At 44.8% G+C, this 26,236-nt stretch overlaps 1 protein-coding gene across 4 annotated transcripts in view; it reads right to left on the minus strand.

Moving 5' to 3' along the window:
* Positions 1-26,236, minus strand: part of cop1 (COP1 E3 ubiquitin ligase) — a 171,441-nt gene that overhangs the window by 89,669 nt on the left and 55,536 nt on the right. For 3 of the 4 annotated variants that reach the window (XM_038795193.1, XM_038795192.1, XM_038795195.1), the window contains exons 5-7: positions 21,546-21,614; positions 20,190-20,249; positions 6,959-7,071 (exon numbers count right to left, since the gene is read on the minus strand). In XM_038795193.1, coding sequence (XP_038651121.1) covers positions 6,959-7,071; positions 20,190-20,249; positions 21,546-21,614 — 242 coding nt within the window. The remainder of the gene's footprint in view (positions 1-6,958; positions 7,072-20,189; positions 20,250-21,545; positions 21,615-26,236) is intronic. The other variant, XM_038795194.1, reaches the window with a different exon arrangement.

Genomic DNA, 26,236 nt, shown 5'->3' on the forward strand with positions numbered 1-26,236 from the left:
TCTTCTCTCTAACGAAAACAACCTTAAGTCCATCAGCCTTTCCTCATAAGATGTTCCCTCCAAACCAGGCAACATCCTGGTAAATCTCCTCTGCACCCGTTCCAAAGCTTCCACGTCCTTCCTATAATGAGGCGACCAGAACTGTACGCAATACTCCAAATGCGGCCATACCAGAGTTTTTTACAGCTGCAACATGACCTCATGGCTCCGGAACTCAATCCCTCTACCAATAAAGGCTAACACACCATAGGCCTTCTTAACAACCCTATCAACCTGGGTGGCAACTTTCAGGGATCTATGTACATGGACACCGAGATCCCTCTGCTCATCCACACTGCCAAGAATTTTATCATTGGCCAAATATTCCGCATTCCTGTTATTCTTTCCAAAGTGAATCACCTCACACTTCTCTACATTAAACTCCATTTGCCACCTCTCAGCCCAGCTCTGCAGCTTATCTATGTCCCTCTGTAACCTGCAACATCCTTCCGCACTATCTACAACTCCACCGACTTTAGTGTCGTCTGCAAATTTACTCACCCATCCTTCTGCGCCCTCCTCTAGGTCATTTATAAAAATGACAAACAGCAACGGCCCCAGAACAGATCCTTGTGGTACGCCACTCGTAACTGAACTCCATTCTGAACATTTGCCATAAACCACCACCCTCTGTCTTCTTTCAACTAGCCAATTTCTGATCCACATCTCTAAATCACCCTCAATCCCCAGCCTCCGTATTTTCTGCAATAGACGACCGTGGGGAACCTTATCAAACGCTTTACTGAAATCCATATACACCACATCAACTGCTCTACCCTCGTCTACCTGTTCAGTCACCTCTCAAAGAACTCAATAAGGTTTGTGAGGCATGACCTACCCTTCACAAAACCATGCTGACTATCCCTAATCATATTATTCCTATCTAGATGATTATAAATCGTATCTCTTATAATCCTCTCCAAGACTTGACCCACAACAGGCGTGAGGCTCACCGGCCTATAGTTACCGGGGTTATCTCTACTCCCCTTCTTGAACAAAGGGACCACATTTGCTATCCTCCAGTCCTCTGGCACTATTCCTGTAGCCAATGATGACATAAAAATCAAAGCCAAAGGCTCAGCAATCTCTTCCCTGGCTTCCCAGAGAATCCTAGGATAAATCCCATCAGGCCCCGGGGACTTATCTATTTTCACCTTGTCCAAAATTGCCAACACTTCTTCCCTACGCACCTCAATGCCATCTATTCTAATAGCCTGGGTCTCAGCATTCTCCTCCACAACATTATCTTTTTCCTGAGTGAATACTGACGAAAAGTATTCATTTAGTATCTCGCTTATCTCCTCAGCCTCCACACACAACTTCCCACCACTGTCCTTGACTGGCCCTACACTTACCCTAGTCATTCTTTTATTCCTGACATACCTATAGAAAGCTTTTGGGTTTTCCTTGATCCTACCTGCCAAAGACTTCTCATGTCCCCTCCTTGCTCGTCTTAGCTCTCTCTTTAGATCCTTCCTCGCTTCCTTGTAACTATCAAGCGCCCCAACTGAAACTTCACGCCTCATACCTTCACTGTGTCAGGACATTTCTATTTTGAAGGCAGCCCATTGTTCAGCTACAGTTTTACCCGCCAACCTCTTTGTTATAATGATTTTGACGAGGGAACTAAATTCATTAGCTCCAAATTTGCAGATGATACAGAGATGGGTCTGTTAGAGGTGAGGTTATTCAGTTTGATAGCAAAAATAGGGAGGCAGATTATTTGAATGGGTGTAAATTGAGAGATGGATACTCAGCGAGAGCTTGGCATCCTCGTGCATCAGTCACTGAAAGTAAGCGCACAGATACAGCAGGCAGCAAAGGAGGTAAATGGTATGTTGGCCTTCAATGCAAGAGGATTTGAGTATAGGAATAGAGATGTTTTACTGCAATTGTATAGGGCATTGGTGAGGCCACAGCTGGAATATTGTGAGCAGTTTTGGTGTCCTTCTCTGGACACCAAGGTACTTTACTATATAGGCCCTAATCTACTCTTATTTCCCATATTTCCTTTTTTTTAATATTCATTCATGGGATACGGGCATCACTGGCTGGACCAGTATTTACTGCCCATTGCCGAGGGCAACTAAGAGTCAACCAAATTGCTGTGGATCTGGAGTCACATGTAGGCTAGATCAAGTAAGGAATAGGGGCTGTTTAGCACACTGGGCTAAATCGCTGGCTTTGAAAGCAGGCCAGGCAGGCCAGCAGCACGGTTCGATTCCCGTAACAGCCTCCCCGGTCAGGCGCCGGAATGTGGCGACTAGGGGCTTTTCACAGTAACTTCCTTTGAAGCCTACTTGTGACAATAAGCGATTTTCATTTCATTAAATCAGTGAACCAGGTGCGTTTTTACAACAATCGGCAATAGATTCATGAAGCAATAGCTTCATTCCAGATTTTTATCGAAATCAAATTTCACCTCCTGCTGTAGTGGGATTTGAACCTTGGTCTTCAATCATTACCCTGCATCTCTGGGTTACTAATCCATTGATAATGCCATTATGCCATTGAGTCCCCATTGTCTCGTATGTATCTTGTATTCCCCTCATTTCTCTTACTTCTCGCATTACACTTCACGTTGTCTGACAGTTAGCCATACAGCCATTTTAGTCATCTCCTGTTCTCCATCACATCCTGCTATAGATAACATAATAAGAACATAAGAACATAAGAACTAGGAGCAGGAGTAGGCCATCTGGCCCCTCGAGCCTGCTCCGCCATTCAATTAGATCATGGCTGATGTTTTGTGGACTCAGCTCCACTTTCCGGCCCGAACACCATAACCCTTAATCCCTTTATTCTTTAAAAAACTATCTATCTTTACCTTAAAAACATGTAATGAAGGAGCCTCAACTGCTTCACTGGGCAAGGAATTCCATAGATTCACAACCCTTTGGGTGAAGAAGTTCCTCCTAAACTCAGTCCCCTAGTTCTGCTGTCACCCGCCAGTGGAAACAACCTGCCCGCATCTATCCTATCTATTCCCTTCATAATTTTAAATGTTTCTATAAGATCCCCCCTCATCCTTCTAAATTCCAACGAGTACAGTCCCAGTCTACTCAACCTCTCCTCATAATCCAACCCCTTCAGCTCTGGGATTAACCTAGTGAATCTCCTCTGCACACCCTCCAGCGCCAGTACGTCCTTTCTCAAGTAAGGAGACCAAAACTGAACACAATACTCCAGGTGTGGCCGCACTAACACCTTATACAATTGCAACATAACCTCCCTAGTCTTAAACTCCATCCCTCTAGCAATGAAGGACAAAATTCCATTTGCCTTCTTAATCACCTCTTGCACTTGTAAACCAACCTTCTGTGACTCATGCCCTAGCACACCCAAGTCTCTCTGAACAGCGGCATGCTTTAATATTTTATCGTTTAAATAATAATCCCGTTTGCTGTTATTCCTACCAAAATGGATAACCTCACATTTGTCAACATTGTATTCCATCTGCCAGACCCTAGCCCATTCACTTAACCTATCCAAATCCCTCTGCAGACTTCCAGTATCCTCTGCACTTTTCGCTTTACCACTCATCTTAGTGTCATCTGCAAACTTGGACACATTGCCCTTGGTCCCCAACTCCAAATCATCTATGTAAATTGTGAACAATTGTGGGCCCAACACGGATCCCTGAGGGACACCACTAGCTACTGATTGCCAACCAGAGAAACACCCATTTATCCCAACTCTTTGCTTTCTATTAATTAACCAATCCTCTATCCATGCTACTACTTTACCCTTAATGCCATGCATCTTTATCTTATGCAGCAACCTTTTGTGTGGCACCTTGTCAAAGGCTTTCTGGAAATCCAGATATACCACATCCATCGGCTCCCCGTTATCTACTGCACTGGTAATGTCCTCAAAAAATTCCACTAAATTAGTTAGGCATGACCTGCCCTTTACGAACCCATGCTGCGTCTGCCCAATGGGACAATTTCTATCCAGATGCCTCGCAATTTCTTCCTTGATGATAGATTCCAGCATCTTCCCTACTACCGAAGTTAAGCTCACTGGCCTATAATTTCCTGCTTTCTGCCTACCTCCTTTTTTAAACAGTGGCGTCACGTTTGCTAATTTCCAATCCACCGGGACCACCCCAGAGTCTAGTGAATTTCGGTAAATTATCACTAGTGCATCTGCAATTTCCCTAGCCATCTCTTTTAGCACTCTGGGATGCATTCCATCAGGGCCAGGAGACTTGTCTACCTTTAGCCCCATTAGCTTGCCCATCACTCCCTCCTTAGCGATAACAATCCTCTCAAGGTCCTCACCTGTCATAGCCTCATTTCTATCAGTCGCTGGCATGTTATTTGTGTCTTCCACTGTGAAGACCGACCCAAAAAACCTGTTTAGTTCCTCAGCCATTTCCTCATCTCCCATTATTAAAACTCCCTTCTCATCCTCTAAAGGACCAATATTTACCTTAGCCACTCTTTTTTTGTCTTATATATTTGTAAAAACTTTTACTGTCTGTTTTTATATTCTGAGCAAGTTTACTCTCATACTCTATCTTACTCTTCTTTATAGCTTTTTTAGTAGCTTTCTGTTGCCCCCTAAAGATTTCCCAGTCCTCTAATCTCCCAGCAATCTTTGCCACTTTATATGCTTTTTCCTTCAAAGTGATACTCTCCCTTATTTCCTTAGATATCCATGGTCGATTTTCCCTCTTTCTTCCGTCCTTCCTTTTTGTTGGTATAAACCTTTGCTGAACACTGTGAAAAATTGCTTGGAAGGTTCTCCACTGTTCCTCAACTGTTCCACCATAAAGTCTTAGCTCCCAGTCTACCTTAGCTAGTTCTTCTCTCATCCCCTTGTAATCTCCTTTGTTTAAACACAAAACACTAGTATTTGATTTTACTTTCTCACCCTCCATCTGTATTTTAAATTCCACCATATTGTGATCGCTCCTTCCGAGAGGATCCCTAACTATGAGATCATGAATCAATCCTGTCTCATTACACAGGACAAGATCTAGGACCGCTTGTTCCCTCATAGGTTCCATTACATACTGTTCTAGGAAACTATCGCGGATACATTCTATAAACTCCTCCTCAAGGTTGCCTTGACCGATCTGGTTAAACCAATCGACATGTGGATTAAAATCCCCCATGATAACTGCTGTACCATTTCTACATGCATCAGTTATTTCTTTGTTTATTAGTTGATTCATTAGTATTTGTTTACACAAATATAGTAATTTATTTTCCTCATCTCTTCTCCATTGGGACTGCACGGTCCAATACACCGTTCATCGGCAACATTTTTCACTAGATTTGTTTACTGGAAATGTTTATCTGACGGTTTCCTGCAGACCTACAGTGTTTGGAGAATTTTGTGCTTCAGAGCATTTCCTCTGCATTGAAAACATGATTCATATGGGACAATGTTCCCGGAAAAGAACATACATTAAATCCCCCCCAGATACAATTCAATGGGACAATGCCCCAATCACACCAGGTTGGGTGGGTGCCAGGTTGAGGGGGCGCCCATGCGACACTGGGTGCCAGGATTTTGTTTGGGGGTGTAGCCATTCAAAATGGCCACCTGCAAAGGACTATGGGAATTTTGGTCAATTTGGGACAAGTACACAGCCTCTGTGTATTGCGGAAAGAAACCAAACCTGGTAAGAAACTCCCAGTTCATTAAAGATCGATCACCATTTTCCCCAAGACAATAGCATTCGCATTAAGGACCATCAACGATAGCAGACTAACCGGCAGAACCCCCATCCTTATTTGGAAAGGCCTACGTGCCTGGGACAATGATAGCTAGGACGCGCCCAGCCATTGAGGTATCCGCCCCCTAATTGGCTAAGATCAATGAGGGTGATCGAAACCCTATTGATCCATTGGACCTGGAGTAAGAACGCCCAAAAGGGCGCAAAAGAGACGAAGGATAAAAAGCCGTGCGCACTAGGGATCGGCCTCTTTTGGGACCAGCCTGCGCGCGACCAACTCTAGCAGAACAACCAAGTTCAAGTACCCGCGACCATTTCTTGAAGGACGAGCCCAGCTGAGACGAATCCAACAACTTCCAACTGATCATGTGGACCCGGATAAAGGCCTTATCTCACACAGTGCTGGTCACTTGAAGTTAAGTAAAGGTTATCTTAGTTATTCGGTGTAGTTTAGTACGGAGACGCGTGTATTATTGCATAGAGATACAAGTCCTGTGTTATTAATAAACTGTGTTTTTGAGCTAACATACTGGTTGTGTGGCATTTGGTCAATATAAGAAACAGCTTGTGGTTCACCTAAAGGATAAAAAGGCAACCGGGGGGTGTGTGTGTGTGTGTGTGTGTGTGTGTGTGTGTGTGTGGAGGAAACGCACTCGACGCTCGGTGCCAGGTTGCGGGTGGAGGCGCATACGATACTGGATGCCAGGTTTGGGGAGGCGCACACGACACTGTGTCAGGTTGGCGGGCCAATCTTTGGTATGAGATTGATTGCATTTCATAGAATTTACAGTGCAGGAGGCCATTTGGCAAATCGAGTCTGCACCGGCTCTTGGAAAGAGCACCCTACCCGAGCCCACACCTCCAGCTTATCCCCATAACCCAGTAACCCCACCCAACACTAAGGGAAATTATGGACACTAAGGGGCAATATATCATGGCCAATCTACCTAACCTGCACATCTTTGGACTGTGGGAGGAAACCGGAGCACCTGGAGGAAACCCACGCACACACGGGGAGGATGTGCAGACTCCGCACAGACAGTGACCCAAGCCGGGAATCGAACCTGGGACCCTGGAGCTGTGAAGCAATTGTGCTAACCATTATGCTACCATGCTGCCCATTTATTGGCAAACATCTAAAAAAAAAGTCTTCATATCTTTTTCAAGTCTAACTATCTTAAGCATCAGTTACTAACTGACATGTAAACTAAGAAACTCTCCGAGTCCTACCTGTGTGAAGGGGATGGTGCTTCAAACTGCGGCACTGTGCTGTCCAGGTTCGGCACGTGAGTTGATTCACTGACAGGAGAATACATACCAGTTGTCTCATTAAATATCAGCCCCTGGAAGACAATCTTGTATTAGTGCTCAACACGACTGCTTTTTTCCCATTTTGAGTGACTGAATAATGATGTCATTCCACACAAACTAAATCCCCCCGTTCAATATCGCAGCTCGCACAAGTGTTCCTTCAAACGCTAAAACTGCACAGGTGACCATGCAAAAAGATGAAGTGATTCAGGTGTGAAAACAGTGCCTACACCATTACTTGTGGATTGTCAAACAATCTATCCTTGGCCTTCTGCCTACTTCTCATCTGTGCTGTCCCTAGGCGATACCATCCAAAAATATGGTGCAGAGCAGGTATTCCAAAAGACAATGCAACAAAGTCATACAAAAAGATTGATGTGGAGGCGATCCAAGACCTGTCAGTTCTGAAGGGATCGAGCCCAGCTGTGTGGAAAGAAGTCTTGGCAGGTAAAACATTCAATGAATGAGGAGATGGTTCTGGTAAAGTCAATAGGTCCCCATGAGGGAAAAGGAAGGCCACCTGAAGCTGGAAATTAAATGCTAACAGAAAACAAAATGAAGCTCATGATAAATATCAGGTTCATGATAAACTGGAGAAACAAGTTAAATGTGGAAAGTCGAGAGGGGAACTGGATAAAGGAACAAAGGAAAGAGGGCGTGTCTGAGAATGGAGCAGCGGGCAAATGTAAAAGGGAACAAATTCTCTGAAATTGTAAAAGGACCGTCAGCGAATGGATGGGACCAAATGGAGACGAAAAATATATTTTTGGAGACATGAACAAGGAACATGAGTAGGCCATTCGGCCCCATAAGCCTCGCCGCCATTTAATATGGTCATAGCTCATCTGATGGTAACCTCAAACCTGCATCCTGCCTAACCCCCGATAACCTTTCGCCCTCTCGTTTACCAAGAACCTATCCACATCTGCCTTAAAAATATTCACAGACTGTTTCTACTGCCTTTTCAGAGAATTCCAAAGACTCAACTCTCTGAAAGAATTACTCATCTCCATTTTAAATGGGCGACCTCTTATTTTTAAAGAGTGACCCCTAGTTCTAGATTCTCCCACAAGAGGAAACATCCTCTCCACATCCACCCTGTCAAGACCCTTCATGATTGCATATTAGAATTAGAACAGTACAGCACAGAACAGGCCCTTCGGCCCTCGATGTTGTGCCGAGCAATGATCACCCCACTCTAGCCCACGTATCCACCCTATACTAGTAACCCAACAACCCCCATTAACCTTATTTTTTAGGACACTAAGGGCAATTTAGCCTGGCCAATCCACCTAACCCGCACATCTTTGGACTGTGGGAGGAAACCGGAGCACCCGGAGGAAACCCACGCACACACGGGGAGGACGTGCAGACTCCGCACAGACAGTGACCCAGCCAGGAATCGAACCTGGGACCCTGGAGCTGTGAAGCATTGATGCTAACCACCATGCTACCGTGCTGCCCGTATGTTTTAATCAAGTCACCTCTTACTTTCTCTGAAATGTTCCTAATGTATTTACATCCTTCCTTAAATGATAACAATATCATTGTCGTGCGTGCCTCCCCCAACCTGACATCCAGTGTCGTGCGTGCCTCCCCCAACCTGACATCCAGTGTCGTGCGTGCCTCCCCCAAGCTGACGTCCAGTGTCGTGCGCGCCTCCCCCAACCTGATGTCCAGTGTCGTGCGCGCCTCCCCCAACCTGACGTCCAGTGTCGTGCGTGCCTCCCCCAACCTGACATCCAGTGTCGTGCGCGCCTCCCCCAAGCTGACATCCAGTGTCGTGCGCGCCTCCCCCAACCTGATGTCCAGCATCGTGCCTGCCTTCCCCAACCTGATGTCCAGCATCGTGCCTGCCTTCCCCAACCTGATGTCCAGCATCGTGCCTGCCTTCCGCAACCAGATGTCCAGCATCGTGCCTGCCTTCCCCAACCTGATGTCCAGCATCGTGCCTGCCTTCCCCAACCTGATGTCCAGTGTCGTGTTCGTCATCAACAAATTTGCAACCATCACTTTAGTTCCTCCATCCAAGTTATTTATATAAATTGTAAACAGCTGAGGTCTCAGCACTGATCCATGTGACACATCACTCGTTATATCATGCCAACCTGAAAAAGACCCATTTATGCGACTCTCTGCTTCCTGTAATCCAGCCAATATGCCCCGATACAATGAGCTTTCATCTTCCACAATATCCTGTGATGTGGCACTTTATCAAATACCTTCTGGAAATCTAAGTACATTACATCCACTGGTTTGCTTTTATCTGCTGCACAGGCTACTTCCTCAAAGAGTTCCAAAAAGTTGGTTAAACAGGATTTGCCTTTCACAAAACCATGCTGATTCTGCCTGATTACATTGAACTTATCCAAGCGTCCTGTTATAACATGATTATGGTTGTTGAGGTTCAGTCATCTCAATGCCAGGTCATCACTTCAGGAGATCCTCTGGGTAGTGCCCTCGGCCCAACCATCTTCAGCTGCTTCATCAATGACCTTCATAGAACATACATAGAACATACAGTGCAGAAGGAGGCCATTCAGCCCATCGAGTCTGCACCGACTTAAGCCCTCACTTCCACTCTATCCCCGTAACCCCTCCTAACATCATACGGTCAGAAGTGGGGATATTCTCTTATGACTGCACAATGTTCAGCACCATTCGTGGTCCTCAGATAATGGGGCAGTCCATGTCCAAATGCAGCAAGATCTGGACAATATCCAGGCCTGGGCGGATAATTGGCAAGTAAAATGCGCCCACACAAGTCCCAGGCAATGACCATCTCCAACAAGATGGAATATAACCATCACCCCATGACATTTAATGACATTACAATTGCTTAATCCCCCACTACCAACATCCTGGGGTTTACCATTGATCAGAAATTGAACTGGGCTGCCAATATAAATACAGTGGCTGGGGCAGGTCAGGGGCTGGGAATCCTGCAGCAAGTATCTCTCCACTTGCCTGTCCACCATCGACAAGGCAGAAGTCAGGGGTGTACTGGAATACTCTACACTTATCTGGATGAGTGCAGCTTCAACAACTCAAAAGAAGCTCGACACCATCCAGGACAAAGCAACTTACTTGACTGACATCCCATCCACCACCTTAAACGTTCACGATCTCCACCACGGATGCACAGTAGGAGTCGTGCGTACAGTTACAAGATGCACTGCAGGAACTCACCAAGGCTGCTTCAGCGGCACCTTCAAAACTGATGATCTATACAACCTAGAAGGACAAGGGTGGCAGAGACATTGGAGCACCATCACCTGGAAGTTCCCCTCCAAGTCATTCCCCATTTAGATTTAGAAATATATCAGCCTCTCCTTCACCGTCACTGGGTCAAAATCCTGCAATTACCTCCCTAACAGCACTGTGAATGTTTTACTCCACGTGGACTGCAATGGTTCAAGTAGGCTGCTCACCCACCACCTTCTCGAGGGCAATTAGGGATGCACAATGTAAAGTGGTCTGGCCAGTGACATCCACATGCTGTAAAAGCATAAATAACAGAAAATTCATGTTGCCAATTTTTTCTTAATCAATTTAAGTGGTCCTCTTACCTCATGACCAAAAATTAGTTTAAAAGGACTAAATCTGGTTGACTCATTCGGAGCATCCCTAATTGCAAACAGTACGAATGGGATTCCTTTATCTCAATCCTCTGGATAATCTTGACAATAAGCCCTCAACATTGTCTTTAATGTCTGATGCCACCTTTCTAACGCTCCCTGCGATTCTAGATGGTACACAGTTGATAGAAATTGTCTTATTCCTAAACTATCCATAACTTCTTCGAATAACCTGGAGGTAAAATTTGACCCCTGATCCAATTGTATTTCTGTGGGTAGTCCATATCTAGTAAAGAATTTAAGTAACACCTCCACAATCTTTTTAGTTGTAACATTACATACTGGAATGGCCTCTGGAAACCTGGTAGACACATCCATTATCGTCAAAAGATATTGATTCCCACTTTTTGTTTTAGGAAGCAGTCCTACGCAATCAATTAGGACCCTTGTAAAAGGTCCGCCAAATGCTGGCATGGGTATTAAGGGCGCTGGTTTTATCACTGCTTGAGGTTTCCCTATCACTTGACGTGTGTGACATGATTGACAAAATTTAACTACATCTTTATGTAGTCCAGGCCAATCAAAATGTTTTTGTATTTTAGCTTAAGTTTAGCTTAAGAATAAGTTTTCCTTATTCCCAAATGACCTCACACTGGTACCTCATGTGCAACTCACAACGCCTCCTTTCTATACCCTACCGGCAATACTACTTGATGAACTTCTGCCCACTTTTCATCCGCCTGCATATGTAAAGGTCCCCATTTTCTCATCACGACATCACTTTTATGGTAATAAGACTCTGGTATACACGCAGATTCCTCTTCCGTGTATACTTTGGTACATCCGTTTTATTTCTACATCTTTCTGTTGTAACGCCGCCAATTTTCCTGAACTAAAAATATCTGCCTCATCCTCCACCTGTTCTTGTTTTTTTTCAACCATCTGATCAAAAATCGTTTCTGATAATTGCACTTCAACTTCATCTTCACTCTTTGATTTCTCCTCTTGTCTTAACCTGTGACTTTGCGACCTTGTTACTACACAAGCCGGAAAAATCCCAGGATATTCGTCCTTCAACACTTCAGTTGTCTGATTTTCCACTGGCTTATCACCCACAGTAGGCATCACTCCCAGCTGCGATCCAGCTATATCATTACCCAAGATAAACTGTATTCCTGGACAAGATAGTTTCTCTATTACTCCTACTACCACTTCACCACTCTTCACTGGACTTTCCAACCTTACCTTATATAATGGAACACTACTCCTCTCACCCTGAATTCCACATATTACCACCTTTTCTGGCAACATTCTTCCCAAACTACATGACTCCTCATCTCTTACCATTAAAGATTGACTAGCTCCCGTATCTCTTAAAATTGTGACTTCTTTACCTGCTCCTCCTGATACACATGAGTAACCTTTACCCACAGAAGTAAATTCTTTAAAGAGATCTGGTACCTTCTTATCAATCACCTCTTGATCAGGCTGTACAATCTTTTGCACCTCCTTCGCTTTCCTTTACCACTTTAACAAACCCCACGGTCTTATCCTGTTTTACCACATCAGTCTTCCCAGTGCTTTTCTTCAACCACCAACACTATGACTTTACATGGCCTAGTTTATTACAGTGAAAACATTTGAAACTTTTCATTTCTTTCCCACCGTCCTGGATTTCTTTTTTAGTCTGAGGTACACTCTCCTTATTATCTCCCATCAGATCACTTTACCTTTACCACTTGACTATTTCTCACGTGCCCAGTTTCTATCCCTCACAGGCTGAAACTGATATCGGAAACCAAACTTTGATTTATGAACTAATTCGTAATCATCTGCCATTTCTGCTGCTAATCTCGCAGTTTTAACCCTCTGCTCTTCAACACGAGTGCTCACTACATCAGGAATTGAATTTTTTAACTCCTCGAAAAGTATAATTTCTCTGAGAGCTTCATACATTTGGTCTATCTTCAAAGGCCTTATCCACCTATCAAAATTACTCTGTTTGAGGCTTTCAAACTCCATGTATGTTTGACCAAAGTCTGTCCTTAAATTTCTAAACCTTTGTCTCGGCTTCAGGCACTAGTTCATATGCACCCAAGATGGATTTTTTTCACCTCCTCTTATGTCTCAGATACCTCCTCCGATAGTGATGCAAACACTTCACTCGCCCTACTTACCAGCTTTGTTTGAATCAGTAATACCCACGTGTCCTGTGGCCATTTCAATTGTTTAGCTACCTTCTCAAATGAAATGAAAAAGGCTTCTACCTCCTTCTCATCAACCCTTGGCAACGCTTGGACATATTTAAATAGATGCCCACAAGCCTTCGACTATGACGCTCTTTCTCACTATCCTCATCACTATCATCCAACTGTACGTTTCCCTTTACGCCTGCCAATTTTAACTGACTGTCATGTTTCATGGCCATTTTCTGAAGTTCAAACTCCTCTCTCTTTATCTTTTCCCCTGATCTGTATCTCCCTTTCTCATTCCTCTCTCTTTCATATTCAAGCTGCTATAATTCTTCCTTATGTTCCATTTGTTTAATTTGTAACTGAACTTTTGCCATTTCCAATGAGTCAGACTGTATCTCAGGCAACTTTAAATGCTTAGCCACCACCATAATTACCTCACCTTTTTGCATTTTGTCAGGTAATGTTAACTGCAATGTTTTTGCCAAATCTAACAGTCTGCTTTTAGTCTCTGTCCGTAAGGTACTGCATGTGACCGTCTCCATCCCCAAAAACTTCTGAACCTCTGAAAGAGCCATTGTACACAACACACCCCCTACTTAAACTGGAATACAACACCTGAAAAACACCCACAATATGCTCACCCCTCAGGTGATCAAAAGATAGCTCAGATTGTTTTACTAAGAAGGTGGTGCGAGGTGATAATACTCGGACAATGGCAGCAGTCTCTGGGTTTGCAACAAGTAAAAGTCTAAGCCTCCTAATTCCCAGAAAGGTGTTGAAGGTACTGAGGTGGAAACATTACAACATTTACAACACGTGAAAACATTGACATTCCTACTCACATACAAGGTTAATATGTTTCACGTTGCCATGAGAAAGAGGGTAGAGGAAAAGACTTTTTGAGATCAGGTTACAATTGGCTGCTTGACATTGCAAGCTGACACAATCAGATACTGGAGAAAGACAGTCCAAGTCCAAGGGCCAAATGGCCTCGTCGTGCTCCTATTTTCTGTGTTTCTATGAATCGGTTGAAGTGGTTGTTCAGGATTCAAAAGAAAGAGATACAAGGTGTGAAAGAGAAGTGTGAAGAAGAGGTGCACAAAATGAACTTGCTGTTCAACTCAAAGCTAGAATCAAGGGATTACGGTAATTGAGTCAGGGGAAAAGCAGTTCTAGAGAATTTCGATCAGAAAAGGGAAAGATCAAAGAGGAAAAAAAGTATTTAAGGAGATACTTAAACCTATACAGAGAGCTTATTAAGACTTCAGCCAACAGCAGGGATAGCTGTTAAACTCTTAGCAATATGCGCCTGTGAAGAAAGCCTGTTTTAACAAGCAAGCTGCTGGTCTATCTCAGAAATAACACCAAGAGACAACTGCATTGTGTGGAAACGGTTACTGGATTTTACAGATTATATATTCTATAAAGTGTTAAGACCCCATAAGAAATAGGAGTAGGATTTTGGCCCCTTGTGCCTGCTATCCCATTCAATAGGATCATGGCTGGCTCGACAGTCCTCACTCCTGCCCTTTCCCGGTAACCCTTGAATCCCTTACCTATTAGGAATCTATCTCAGCCTTCTGTGATTCTGTGAACTGCCCCCACAGTTCACAGAATCAAAGAATAATACAGTGCAGAAGAGGTCCTTCAGCCTATCGGGTCTGCACCGGCACATGAAAATCACCTGAGCTGAATACCTAATCCCATTTGCCAGGATGCGAGGCAACCCGCCTCCACTACCCTCCCAAGAAGTATATTCCAGACCGTCACCACCCTCTGTGTAAAAACGTTTTCCACAAATCCTCCTTAAACCACCTGCCCTTCAGCTAGGGGAACAGCTGCTCCAGATCCACCCTGTCCATGCCCCTCATAATCTGGTACACCTCAATCAGGTCCCTTCAGTCTCCTCTGCTCAAGCGCTCCAGCGAAAACTACCCAAGCTTATCCAACCTCTCTTTTCAATTCATTTACGGGATGTGGGTGTCACTGGTTGGCCAGCATTTATTGCCCATTCTTAGTTGCCCTTCAGAAGGTGGTGATGAGTTGCCTTGTTGAACCACTGCAGTCCTTAAGGTGTAGGTACACCCACTGTGCTGTTAAGGAGGGAGTTCCACGATTTTGCCCCAGTGACAATGAAGGAATGGTGATTATAATCCAAGTCTGGATGGTGAGTAACTTGGAGGGGAACCTCCAGGTGGTGGGGTTCCCAGGTATCGGCTGTCCTTCTAGGTGGTAGTGGTTGTGGGTTTGGAAGGTGCTGTCTAAGGAACCTTGGTGAGTTGCTGCATGCAGTGTATCACACAGCTGCCACCGTTCGTCGGTGATGGAGGGCTTGAATGTTTGTGGAAGGGGGAGCAATCAAGTGGGCTGCTTTGTCCTGGATGGTGGTAAGAGTGTTGTTGGAGCTGCACTCATCCAGGCAAGTGGAGAGTATTCCATTACACTCCTGACTTGTGCCTTGTAAATGGTGGACAGGCTTTGGGGGGGTCATAAGGCGAGTTGCTCGCAGTAGGATTCCTAGCCTTTGACTTGCCCTGGTAGCCACAGTATTAATATGGCTAGTCCAGTTCAGTTTCTGATCAATGGTAACCTCCAGGATATTGATTGTGGGGGATTCAGCGATGGTAATAATAATAATCTTTATTGTCACAAGTAGGCTTACATTAACACTGCAATGAAGTTACTGTGAAAAACCCTCAGTCACCAGATTCCAGCACCTGTTTAGGTTCACAGAGGAAGAATTCAGAATGTCCTAATTACCTAACTGCACATCTTTCGGGACTTGTGGGAGGAAACCAAAGCACCCAGAGAAAACCCACGCAGACAAGGGGAGAACGTGCAGACTCCGCAGAGAGTGACCTAAGCCAGGAATCGAACCTGGGACCCTGGCGTTGTGAAACAAAAGCATGTTGCCATGCCACCTTTGAATATCATGGTTTGTTCCCCTCTTGTAGGAGATGTTCATTATCTGGCACTTGCATGGCGCGAAAGTAACTTGTCAGCCCAAGCCTGGTCTTGCTGCATTTGGAAGTGGACTGCTTCATTATCTGAGGAGTCACGAACGGTGCTGAACATTGTGCAGTCATTCGCAAACATCCCCACTTCTGATCTTATGATTGAAGGGAGGTCATTGATGAAGCAGCTGAAGATGGTTGGGCCGAGGACACTATCTTGAGGAACTCCTGCAGTGATGTTCTGAAACTAAGATGATTGACCTCCAACCACCGCAATCATTTTCCTTTGTGCCAGGTATGACTCCAACCAGCAGAGAGTTTTCCCCAGATTCCCATTGACTCCAGTTTAGCCAAGGCTCCTTAATGCCATACTCGGTCAAATGCTGCCTTAATGCCAAAGGCAGCCACTCCCACCTCACTTGTGGCATTCAGCTCTTTTGTCCATGTTTGAACTAAGGCTGCAGTGAAGCTGAGTGACCCTGGCAGAACTTAAATGTTCCATCCCAGGCTGCAATGAAGTTATCAGCTGGCTGGCTGAAAAGGATGAGTACGAACACCAACAGAAGGAGCTGGAGCAGATCGGCAATCCTATTATCACAAAGCTATATCAAGGTGCTGGTGGTCCTCCAGCTGGCTTTCCTGGTGATGGCGCTGCTCCTTCTGGTGCAGGTGCATCTTCTGGTCCAACAATTGAGGTGGTTGATTAAAAGTAAACATCTTTGTGTCATCCATCCCAGGCTGCATCCTGGTGAATCAGCTCTGCACCCCTCCACTGCAATCACACCCTTCCTATAATGTGGCAACCAGAATTGCACACAGTCAGCTGTGGCCTGACCAAAGTTCGATACAGCTCCATCATGACCTCCCTGGTTTTGTAATCTATGCCTCGATTGATAAAAGTAAGTGTCCCATATGCCTTTTTCACCACCCTATTAACCTGCCCTTCGGCTTTCCGAGATCTATGGGCAAACACTCCAGGATCCCTTTGTTTCTCAGAACTTCCCAGTGTCAGGCGTTCATTGAATACCTCCTTGTCACATTACTACTTCCAAAGTGTATCACCTCACACTTCTCAGGGTTAAATTCCATTAGCCACTTTTCTGCCCATTTGACCATCCCGTCTATATCTTCCTGTAACCCAAGACACTCAACCTCACTGTTAACCACACGGCCAATCTTTGTGTCATCCACAAATTTATCTATCCTACATAGCCTATTTTGTTGTTATATAAATGACAAACAATAGGGGACCCAGATCCCTGTGGTATGCCACTGCTTCCAGTCACTAAAGCAGCCGTCTGTCATCACCCTCTGTATCCTGCAGCTGAGACGATTTTGAATTCACCGTATCAAGTTGCCCTGTACCCGCTGTGCATTTGCCTTCTTTATAAGTCTCCTATGTGGGACCTTGTCAAAGGGTTTGCTGAAATCCATATAAACAACAGCACTCTGTGGCAAGGAGTTCCAAAGACTCAACCTTCTGAAAGAAGAAATTCCTCCTGATCTCCGTCTTGAATGGAGATCCTTTATTCTGAGACACTGCCCTCTGGTCCTAAACTCTCCCATGAGAGGATATACATCCACTCAGCATTTACCCTGTCAGGCTCTTTAAGAATTCTATATGTTTCAATGAGATCACCCTCATTCTTCTGAATTCCAGTGAGTAGAGTTCCAGCCCGTTTAACCTTTGCTCATAAGACAATCCCTCTATACTGGGGATCATCCCAGTAAACCTTCTCTGAACTCCCTCCAATGAAATATCTTCTCTGAAATAAGGGGACCAAAACTGCTCTCAGTGCTGCAGATGTGGTCTCACCAGTACCTTGTACAGTTTCAGCAAGACTTCCCTACTCGTATACTCCAACCCCCTTGAAATCAGGGCCAACATTTCATTAGCCTTCCTGATTACCTGCTGCACCCGCGTGCTTGCTTTCTGTATTTCCTGCACAAGACCTCCAAGTCTCTTTGTTTTGCAGCTTTCTGCAGTTTTTCTCCATTTAAATAATACTCTGTTCTTTAGTTCTCGCTTGCATAATGAACAATTCACATTTTCCCACATTATACTCCATTTGCCAACTTTTTTCTTTATTACTTAACCTATTGATATCGCTTTGCAAACTGTTTTTTTTCCTTTCTCAACTTGCCTTTCCACCTACTTTTATGTCACCTGTAAATTAGGCAACAGTACATTTGCTTCCTTTCTCCAGGTCATTAATTTTTTTTAAATATTTTTATTGGTATTTTCCAGTATTTACAGAGCAACAGCTCATGTGTATCTGGTATTTACAAACAAGTTTGTGTCTTATTTGCACCGCGATTTACATGGGGTCCTGCCCTCCACCTCCCCACCCTTCCCTCTTGGGTAGTTTAGTTCCCCCTCTTAGTGTTGCTGTCTGCCCTTGTGCTCCGTTTCTTCCTTCTGGGGCTTTTAGTTTTTATTATGGGGGGGGGGGGGGGGGGGGTGCTGTGAGGCCCTTCCCCTTCTCCCCTTATCCCCGTGCTTCATTTTGTGCTTCCCTTCCCTCCCCTCCTCCCTTGTCCCTTTCTCTTGTGGGTGTCTTTCCTCGTCTTCCTCCATGTCTTCCTCTTCCCCCTCTTCCTAGTTGCTGTTGGCCTTGAACAGTTCTTGGAACAGGCTACAAAAAGCCCCCACAGTTTGTGGAAGCCCTCATGCAACCCTTAGATGGTGCATTTGATCTTCTCCAGGTGGAGAAATTCTGTCAGGTCTGCCAGCTAGTCTGCAGCTGTGGGTGATGCTGCTGATTGCCAGCCGACCAGGATTCTGCGGCGTGCGATTAAGGAAGCAAAAGTCAGGACTTCGGCCCACTTCCCCAAATGAAGATCTGGCTGGTCCGATACCCCGAAGACAGTCAATCTCGGGAACGGCTCCATCCTCACCCCCACAACCTTGGATATCATCACCTTGGACATCGCCTCAAAGAAGTCTGTCCAGAACCAGACAAGTCTGGGGCAGGCCCAGAACCTGTGGGCATGGTTGGCCGGGATCCCTGGCACCGTTCACATTTGCCCTTCACAAAAACCTGCTCATTCGGGTTCTAGTCAGGTGGGCTCTGTGCACCACTTTAAACTGCATGAGGCTTAACCTAGCGCAGGAGGAGGTGGAGTTGGCCCTGCTCAGTGCTTCATTCCAGAGTCCTCAGCTCATCTTCCCATTTCCATCTAGCTTCATCCAGTGGTAGTCTTGCCCTGTCCGTTAATGTTCCCACAGTTCGCCCTCCCTCCTTTTTGTCTGTGTTGATTAGTTCCTTTCAGAGAATCTCTCGGAGCCCTGGGGTACTTTGCCGTCTCCTTGCAGAGAAAGTGTTTAATTTGAAGGTGCCGGAGCTCCTGTCCCGTTGGCCAGTCCAGGTCCTCCGTGCGCTCGTCCAACCCTGCGAGTCTGTCCCCTATGTAAAGGTCCCAAACTGCGAGCATCCTCCCACCCTGTCTCCAATTTTTAAAGGTGGCGTCAAGCATGGCTGACAGGAATTTGTGGTTACCGCAGATGAGGGCCATGGAGGGCATCTCAGTTAGACCAAAATGCTGCCTCACTTGGTTCCACATCTTCAGTGTGGCTACCACCACTGGGCTGGATGTGTACTTTAATGTGGGAGGGGATGGGAGTGCTGCCGTGGCAAGTGCTCGGAGGGTCATTCCTCTGCTGGAGGACTCCGCCAGCCTCACCCATTCAATATTCAGTTCTTGTATCCATCCTCTCGGCTGTGGCTGCCTAGTGGTAGCATTGTAGATTTGGCAGAGATCGACCGCCCATGTTTTTCCATGTAAACAATGAAGCCTGCTTTGTTTGAACTCATTGCTTTGCAATAAAGACGGGGGCTCCTTGATAAATCGACGATCATGTGAACATACCAAATAGGAGCAGGAGGCCATTCAGCCGCTTGAGCCTGCTGCACCATTCAATGAGATCATGGCCGATCTAATCGTGGCCTCAATTCCATATTCCAGATAGCCCAATAACATTTGGCTCCCCTGATATTTCACAATCTATCTCTGCCTTAAAAATATTCATTGACATTGCCTCTGGGAAAAGAACATTCCAAAGATTCACAACCCTCAGAAAATCTTTCTTCTCATCTCCATCTTAAATGGGCAACCCCTTATTTCGACGTCGTGTCTCCTGATTCTAATTTCCCAAAAGGGGAAACATCCTTTCAGCATCCACCCTGCATCCAACCCCTCAGGGTTGCGTTTCAATAGATCACCTCTCATTCTTCTGAACTCCAATGACACAGGCCCTGTCTGTTCAACCTTTCCTCATAAGATAACCCTCTTGTTGCCGGATTCAGACAAACGTATCTTCTCTGAACTGTTTCCGACACATTAAATCATTTCTTGAATAAGGAGACCAAAACTGTACACTGTATTCCCGATGTGGTCTCACCACTGAACCAATTTTACAAACCTCTACTCGTTTAATGTCCTCCTCAAGAACTTTCAGCTCCTTCTGTAACTGGTCCAATTGCTGAGAAAAGAAGTCAGAGGCAGTCAACTGGGCAATAACCTCAATGGATTTAAATTCCCATCAACAATTCTGCTTCCAGTACAGCCCTGCTCCGCGCCTAATGACACTCTCCCGTACTGCCACACAATCCCCCATAGAGACAAACACAGAAAACCCAGCATCGGTACAGTGCTTTTCATCACCTCACAATGTCCAAAAGCACTTTGCAGCCATTGAAGTATTTCTGAAGTGCAGTCATTGTCGCATTGTAGCGAATGGTCACATTGCACACAGCACGATCCCACAACCAGATGATGAGGTTATTTTTAAATTGTTTTAATTGAGCAGTAAAGTTTTGGTTTCCTGGCTGTGGGAACCTACAAGCCCACCTGATAGGGCAGATACGGCCTCAGTTTAATCTCTCATCGAAAAGACTGTTCCTCTGGCATCAGCAGATATTTTGTGCTCAAGTTTCTGGAATGGGACTTGAACCATAGAATCATAGAATTTAGTGCAGAAGGAGGCTATTCGGCCCATCGAGTTTGTCCCTGCCCTTGGAAAGAGCACCCCACGTAAACCCACGCCTCCACCCCACCCCCGTAATCCAGTAACCCACCTAACCTTTTGGACACTAAGGGGCAATTTATCATGGCCAATCCACCTAACCTGCACATCTCTGGACTGTGGGACTGTGGGAGGAAACCATCTTAAATGGGCAACCCCTTATTTCTACGTCGTGTCTCCTGATTCTAATCTCCCAAAAGGGGAAACATCCTTTCAGCATCCACCCTGCATCCAACCCCTCAGGGTTGCGTTTCAATAGATCACCTCTCATTCTTCTGAACTCCAATGACACAGGCCCTGTCTGTTCAACCTTTCCTCATAAGATAACCCTCTTGTTGCCGGATTCAGACAAACGTATCTTCTCTGAACTGTTTCCGACACATTAAATCATTTCTTGAATAAGGAGACCAAAACTGTACACTGTATTCCCGATGTGGTCTCACCACTGAACCAATTTTACAATTGGTAATTTTACGGAGGAAACCCATGCAGACACGTAGAGAATGTGCAAACTCCACACGGTCACCCGAGGCCAGAATTGAACCCGGGTCCCTGGAGCTGTGAGACAGCAGTGCTAACCACTGTGCCACCAAACCAGCAGCCTTTTCAATCAGAGGACAGAGTGTGAGCCACTGAACCATGCTGACATACGAGAGCTATAGCTGCTTGCAGACTTTATCTCAACCTAACCTCCAAACACACAAGCTTGCAGGAAATAAAAAGTATAACATATAAAATATATATCAAACCAACCTCCTTCTTATTCCTTTTTGCCTCCTGAAGAAATTCCATTAGGATCTGCAGCTGGGCTGCCTGTGATTCCTAAATGATGAATATACAGATGTTACAAATGGCAACAACAGTTTACATGTCACTTTCCAATGTCTACTGGTCCAGTTGTAATAGCTTATGGGGGATCACATTCAGATTGAGGACATTGAAAGGCAGCACTCTGGAGGATCAATGAAGCACTGAGCAAACAGACAAGTTGGTCATAGAATTCTAATAGTGCAGGAGGCCATTCGGCACATCAATTCTTCACCAACCTTCTGAAGAACATCCTGTGTAGGACCACTCCCCCACCCCATCGCCATAACCCCACCTAACCTGCACATCTTTGGACACTAAGGGGTAATTAATCATGGCCAATCCACCTAACCTGCACATTTTATTTTGGACTGTGGGAGTAGATCCATGCAGACACAAGGAGAAAGTGCAAACTCCACACAGTCACCCATGGCCAGAATTGAACCTGGGTCCCTAGCGCTGTGAGACAGCAGTGCTAACCACTGTGCCACCGTGCTGTCATAGGGAACAGGAAGTCTCTCAAACTTATTCTGCCATCCCCTTAGATCATGTATGATCAGTCATTCCATTTATAGTACTTCACAAAGTTAAATTCTACTGAGGCTGTAAATCAAATAAGATTAGGAAATGCATTCAGGTCACGATCAACGGAGAGTTAACTTATCAGGTCGAAGACCTTTCATCAGGCCTGAAATGTTAACTCTGCCTCTCCACAGATGTTGCCTGACCTACTGAGTATTTCCAGAATTTCTTTTATATTTCATCAACCTGCCTTTGTATCCCTTCACAACCAAAATCTATCCATCTCAGTTTTGAACATGGCCTTAATGAGAATTTGATTAAAAAGTGCTTCTTCCTTTCCCTCAGCAGCCTAATTCTAATTTTAAAGTTATAAGCCTGTTTCTGGATTTCTCCAGCAGAGAAGAGCATCTACTTTTATCAATCCTATCAAAAACTTTCATCATTTCAAACACCTTGATCACAGAACCCCTTAATATTGGAATGTTCCAGATTTAGAACATCATCAGAATTGTTCATCAGAACTATGAGTTACAGTTTTTAACGACACAACAACTTGCATAAATATAACAACTTTAATGTACTAAAATAATCCAAAATGTTTCACAGGAAGGCTATCAAACAATATATTAAACTGAACCTCAGAAGGAGAATAGGGCAGATGACTAAATACTTGGTTAGCGAGGAAGGGTTTAAGTGAGTGACTTTAGGTTTGAAGTGACTTCTTGAAGGAAGGTAGAGAAGTGGACTGGGTTATTGAGGGAATTCCAATCTCTCGAAAGGCAACTGATGAGTGATTAGAATCCGGGATGTTCAAGGTGCGAGAATTGGGGAAGCATATATATCTGAGGCATAGGAGGAGGTTAAAGGTGAGGAAGAGGATGCTAGCAAAATAGGGGCAGAAGTGAGACAGTGGAAGTAATGGATAGAGTGAAAACTGAGGAGGAGAGGTATTGGAACGATTTGTGGAGTGGATAAGTTACCTCGTTCAGATGGTTTGCATCCCAGGTTGCTAAGTGAAGTAGGTTTGAGGTAGTGGAATTGCTTGCCAAAATCTTCCCCAGATACAGGGAAGGAGTCAGAGGATTGCAAAGTAGTACATGTTTGCATACTTATTTGAAAAAGGGGCAAGGGGTAAAAAATAGCAATAGGCACTTGGGGAGGTTTGAACTAATTAAGATCTCTCCAGCACCGGTTTGCAAAATATTACCAAAGCTTTTGGTGTCTCATTCATCAGGACAAATGCAAGAATGCCAAATTCCAACTAATCATAACAATTTATACTAGAGGAGAAAAGAATGCGGAGTGCTTGGCAAGTCGACTCTGATTGGCCATTGAGTTGCCATGTAGAAAGCAGGGAACTTTGAAAAAGGCAGATCGTGTTTGGCGAATCCAACTAAATTGTTTGATACGGTAACAGAGAAAGGTGATGAAGGGAATGTGGTTCATGTTCTTTATAACGAGGCGGCACGGTAGCACAGTGTTTAGCACCGTTGCTTCACAACGCCAGGGACCCGGGTTCAAATCCCGCCTTGGATCACTGTCTGTGCGGAGTCTGCACGTTCTCCCCATGTCTGCGTGGGTTTCCTCCCACAAGCCCCGAAAGACGTGCTGTTAGGTGAATTGGACATTCTGAATTCTCCCTCAGTGTTCCCAAACAGGCGCCAGAATGTGGCGACTAGGGGATTTTCACAGTAACTTCATTGCAGTGTTAATGTAAGCCTACTTGTAACACTAATAAAGATTATTATAAGGGTTTTAACAAAGTCTTTGACAAAAGAACCACATATCATAAAATATGTCATTCATGCATTCAGGAGGCCATTCAGTCTATCAAGTCTGCACCGACCCTGCGAAAGTGTGCACTACCTAGGTCCACACCCCCCCCACCCTATCCCCGTAACCCAGTAATTAAACCTAATCTTTTCGACACGACTAATTCACCTAACCTGCACATCTTTGGACTGAGAGTGGAAACTGGAGCACCCGGAGGAAACCCACACAGACGCGGGGAGTACTTACAAACGCCACACAGTCACCAAATGCCGGAACTGAACCCGGGTCCCTCGCGTTGTGAGGCAGCAGTGCTAACCGCTGTGCCAACGTGCCGCCCATAAAAGGTGAATAAAATTTTAGTGAATAAAATTGAGGCTCCTGAGTAGCTTGGATCAACTATTAGCTCAAGGACAATAAAGCAGAAAATTGTACGAAATGGCTTTTCCACTGGAGGATGGTGGAGCGGTATTTATTGTTGTTTTTCTGCTATATAAATACATGAATGTAAGAATATCGTGAAAATTTCAAAATTTGCCATGATGCCAAACTTGGTGGAATGGCAAATAATGAGGTGATACCAATCAACTGCAAAAGAACGTAGATAGTCGAGCAGAGAGAACTGAAGTGGTTTTTAGAAATTGTACTGACATTTCCTTGTTCTCTTTTACAAATTGTCCCAATTCAGACTGCAAGGGACATTTGCCTTAGATCATAAGACCACAAGATATAGGAGCAGAATTAGGCCACTCTGTCCATGGAGTCTGCTCCGCCATTCAATCATGGCTGATACTTTTCTCATCCCCATTCTCCTGCCTTCTCCCCATAACCCCGGATTCCATTTTTAATCAGGAACATTTCTATCGCTGTCTTAAAGGCACTCAGTGATTTGGCCTCCACAGCTTTCTGTGGCAAAGGACCCCACACAACAAGATTACTTTTTAAAAAAATAATTTTTATTCAAGTTTTCACAAATTGTCAACAATAAAAATAACACAAAAGATTACTAATCAACCACTTCTCACTGCATAATACCAAATCTAGGATAGCATGTTCCCTAGTTGGTTTCACAATATGCTGGTCTAAAAAGCCATTTTGTACACACTCCAGGAATCCATCCACCATAGTATTATTGCTAATTTGATTTGCTGAATCTATATGTAGATTAAAAGTGCTTCAGTAATCATGGGTGACGTTAATCTACATATAGATTCAGCAAATCAATTACCTGTTTAATACCATCCCCGACCTTACCACTACTGATTAGAGGTCTATAGACAACTTCCACTAATGTTTTATGCCCCTTGTTGGTTCTCAGTTCCACCCAGGCTGATTCTACATCTAAATTTTCTGAGCCAATGGCCTCGCTCACTTTTGTACTGATTTCATGCTCAACTAACAACACCCCCACCTTGTCTACGTTTTTGTCTGTCCTTCGCAAATATACAGTACCCTTGGATATTCAGCCTTGGTCACCTTGCAACCATGTCTCATTAATCACAATCATTACAGACCCATTTATGACAATTTGCGCTGTACAAGAGTCTACCTTATTGCGAATGACATTTTTTTTTTACTATGGTTCTATTTGCTGCTAGCTCTAGTTTCCCCTGCCTTCCACTTTTGCTTCCAACCTTTCTGTATTTCATTTCTATCTTTGTTTTCATCACTTGTCTACCTGATAAGGTTCCCATCTCCATTTTAAAATTATTTAATCAAAATATCAGAAGACCAACACATCCACCTGAACAAGCAACCATAAATCCCCAACCTTCCCCGATACCAACACCCCACCACATCCCGCCTTCTGAATTTTTACCCCTCATCGCCCCCGCTGACCCATCAATCATCTTCGAAGAAATCAATGAACGGTTTCCACCTCCCAGTGAACCCCTTTACCAACCCCCGCAAAGCAAACTTGACTTTCTCCAACAAAACCTGTCTCCGGGCTATCAGGGAGGCAAAGGCCGAACATCAGCCTCTCTCCCCACCTGGACTCCCACAACCCAAAGATGTGCAGGGTAGGTAGATTGGCCAAGTTAAATTGCCCTTAATTGGAAAAATAGTAATTGGGTACTTTAAACTTATAAAAAAAGATCTCCAGTCTTGTCCTTCCCTATCGGCCCCGGCACAGTCCTTAATTCGCGATGCTAGCTCCTTCGCTAACAACTTTGCATCAACGTTCAGCAGCAATATCAGGCAGCACGACCCACACTCCTCCGGGTCTTTATCTTTCTTTAAGATAAGGGAGATGGACGCCTATGGCAATGTAGGGGGGAGCTGCCCCCTATCCCTCGCCTCATTCTACGTCCTCACCAACAGCGGCTCCAGCTCCGCACCAAACA

This window comes from Scyliorhinus canicula, chromosome 4 (genome assembly GCF_902713615.1).
Source record: "Scyliorhinus canicula chromosome 4, sScyCan1.1, whole genome shotgun sequence".
Lineage (NCBI taxonomy): Eukaryota > Metazoa > Chordata > Chondrichthyes > Carcharhiniformes > Scyliorhinidae > Scyliorhinus > Scyliorhinus canicula.